At 41.3% G+C, this 2,541-nt stretch overlaps 1 protein-coding gene across 1 annotated transcript in view; it reads left to right on the top strand.

Annotated features, from left to right (window-relative positions):
- CRLS1 (cardiolipin synthase 1) overlaps window positions 1-1,903 on the top strand; it is a gene marked incomplete at its 5' end in the record, with an annotated part of 4,195 nt that extends 2,292 nt beyond the window's left edge. The window contains one exon of the mRNA XM_010151452.1: window positions 1,584-1,903. Within this exon, the coding sequence (XP_010149754.1) occupies window positions 1,584-1,671 (88 nt within the window). The remainder of the gene's footprint in view (window positions 1-1,583) is intronic.
- Between the last annotated feature and the right edge of the window lie 638 nt (window positions 1,904-2,541).

The raw sequence follows: 2,541 nt of genomic DNA, 5'->3' as shown, positions 1-2,541 counted from the left end.
TTCAGAACTTGTTGTAACTTTCCCCTTCCCCTTTTTTTTTTTTTTTTTTGTACAGCTAATTTAAGGTACTCCTAAAGAAACTGGTAATTGACATTAATCTAATTGCATGGAACTAAAAACCTGTGCCCAAATGACGTAATAGACCCATACGGCTGAATTTTTACGCATTGATTCTTAGCTGGTACAGGAGTTAGATATTTCTTGGTAATTAATTTACTATACAAGCAAAAAGTAGTCAAACTGATTTAAGATCCAGTAGTAATAGCTAAGGAACAGGTCTTCAGGATAGACGTGGTGTACACAGGCAAGGTGTAAATTCGGAGTGACAGAAAAGAAGGGAGTGGGAAGAAAGGCTTCATTTATTATTCATGTTGTAAATGTCCTTGAAAAAGCAACCTTGATTATCACTAAAACTAGACAGGAAGTGTTTTCTTACTTTTTGCTTTGTATTGTACCTGCTGTCTAGGTTTCTGAGGCCTCTTTGAAAAGCCCTTGAAGAAATGCTGGTGATTCCTGTTAGATTGTGGGAAGGCAGGGAATGAAAACAGGCATTCAGGAGCAAACCCCCCTTAAACAGTGGCCGTTCCTTTCACTGTTACCATTGGAGATCTGCACTGGGTCTGCTTCTGAATTGCAGCTAACTGTTAGAGGGGCAGTTATTCCTCTTGAGCAGTTAGGTCAGAGTTCACAACAACGAGGCCGAACAACAGATAGCAGAATTACTTAATCATTTAAAGCAGTGGAAAATCCAGCCCTGCTTTTCTTTGGGAGACAAAGCCTGCAAACCCAAAGCTTTGTTAAGGTCAGGCTGCCTAGTTCCTTAAGTCAGTGTGGTTTTTCATCAAGCTGAATCTGGAACAGCATCTGTGAAAGTCGCTTGCCTTGCTGCTTGTCTGGGACTCAGAGAGTTACCGTGTTGTGAGTAATGGGGACGTGCTGGGCGTAACCTACCAGGGTCCTCTATAAAGCCTTTCAGAAATGACCCAGCTGAGGCTGGCAGTGTGTCCAGGGAGGGCGGTGGTAGCGGAGGGGTGGGACTCTAGCTGTGGCTCACACCTGAGTGGTGGTCAGCCTTTGGCAGAGAGGAGCACTGCTGATTTAGAAATACATATGCTTATTACCCAGCTTCTGGGAAGGCAACAAAAGAGGCTGAAGCTGAAACTTGTGCTTTAGCTTGGGACTTGGTAAAATGATCCATTCAAGTCTGGTATGGTTTGAACACACCCCTTTCATACTACCAAGGGATAGTTTCTCTCATCACTCAGTTCTCAAACTGGTAAAAATTATGTAGGCTACAAATACTAAATCTTTTGTCTTTCCTTCTCTAAAACAAGTGCTAATACGGTAAAAGTTTGGCCTAGTATGCAATTAGAGAAGCATGCTACGTAGCACTGGATGGCAATTCCTTTGCTTATCTAATCCTCCCCTCAGAGCTGAATTTCAGCGTATAAACTGTAAGCTGCATTCTGTAGGACATAGCCCGTGACTGTGTAGTGAAAAATGAAGGAAGACACTTAAAAAGAACACTTTTTTTATTATCATACTTAGGCTCAAATGACTTACAGGAACTCTCTTCCCCAAAGGTGCATCACAGCTTTCACAACAGTAACGTCTGCATACAGCTATTACCACTATGGCCGAAAAACAGTTCAGGTGATAAATAGTAAATGAAGTATTCCTGAAAGGACCGGATCTTGGCAGCGTGGTGTGCTGTACTGACGGAGATGGCTGTAGTGCAGCTGAGTGCTGGATCAAGAACTCTTCCTGGTTTTCCGCTTAAACCATGGCGTCACAATGCGGCGTAGTTTGAACATGTACTGTGTATATAGAGAGAGACTTTTCAATGTATTTTTAATTTGTTTGAAAATAAGGTTGTTTACAAAAAAAATCAAATAAATAATGCTCTTAAAGACACGGGTTACTGGTTGCTGCCATGTGCATTCTGAATAATTTTGTACTGTTTTTGAAGTCAAAATACGCACTTTTCACCAGCTTCTTTCCCATCTTTGTGCAAGGCATGGAGTCGGCTGAGATCTGACAACAAAAGGCAATTATAAAGGCAAATTTGTCTTTGTACCTCAACCTAAGTCAGAAAAGCAGCATTGCTCATTAGGACTGAATGATGTGCTTCAGCAGAAGAAAAGAGGAGAGCGGTGAATGGTGTCTTCGGACATGTAAACTGCAGTGATAGAGATTTTACTTCATATTCCATGGTAACACGGAGAAGCTGTGAAGAGTCATTACGTTGCTCCCTTTTCTTTTTAAATATGAGCAACAGTGAACTGTACTGCCCAGAGAAGAGTTTTGAGTCTCGGAAGGGTTGGCTGTGTGGGAAGAGTCTGTTACCTGAACAAAGCAGAGATTTCCATTCCTCATAGTTTCTGTCAATCACTAGACATGAATGTATCTCCTAAATCTCCAGGTTCTTTAAAGCTTCTGAAGAAGCTTAATCTAAGTACCATGGGAGAAAACTTTAAGTATTGTCTAAATGAATGGAATTTTTGAAAGAAACTTTTGGATGCGGGTACTGCTAATTCTTCC

Source organism: Eurypyga helias, unplaced genomic scaffold (genome assembly GCF_000690775.1).
Source record: "Eurypyga helias isolate BGI_N326 unplaced genomic scaffold, ASM69077v1 scaffold17715, whole genome shotgun sequence".
In the NCBI taxonomy this organism is placed as follows: domain Eukaryota; kingdom Metazoa; phylum Chordata; class Aves; order Eurypygiformes; family Eurypygidae; genus Eurypyga; species Eurypyga helias.
Note: the sequence above shows the minus strand (reverse complement) of the source record. Positions and strands in the feature narration are given on the sequence as shown.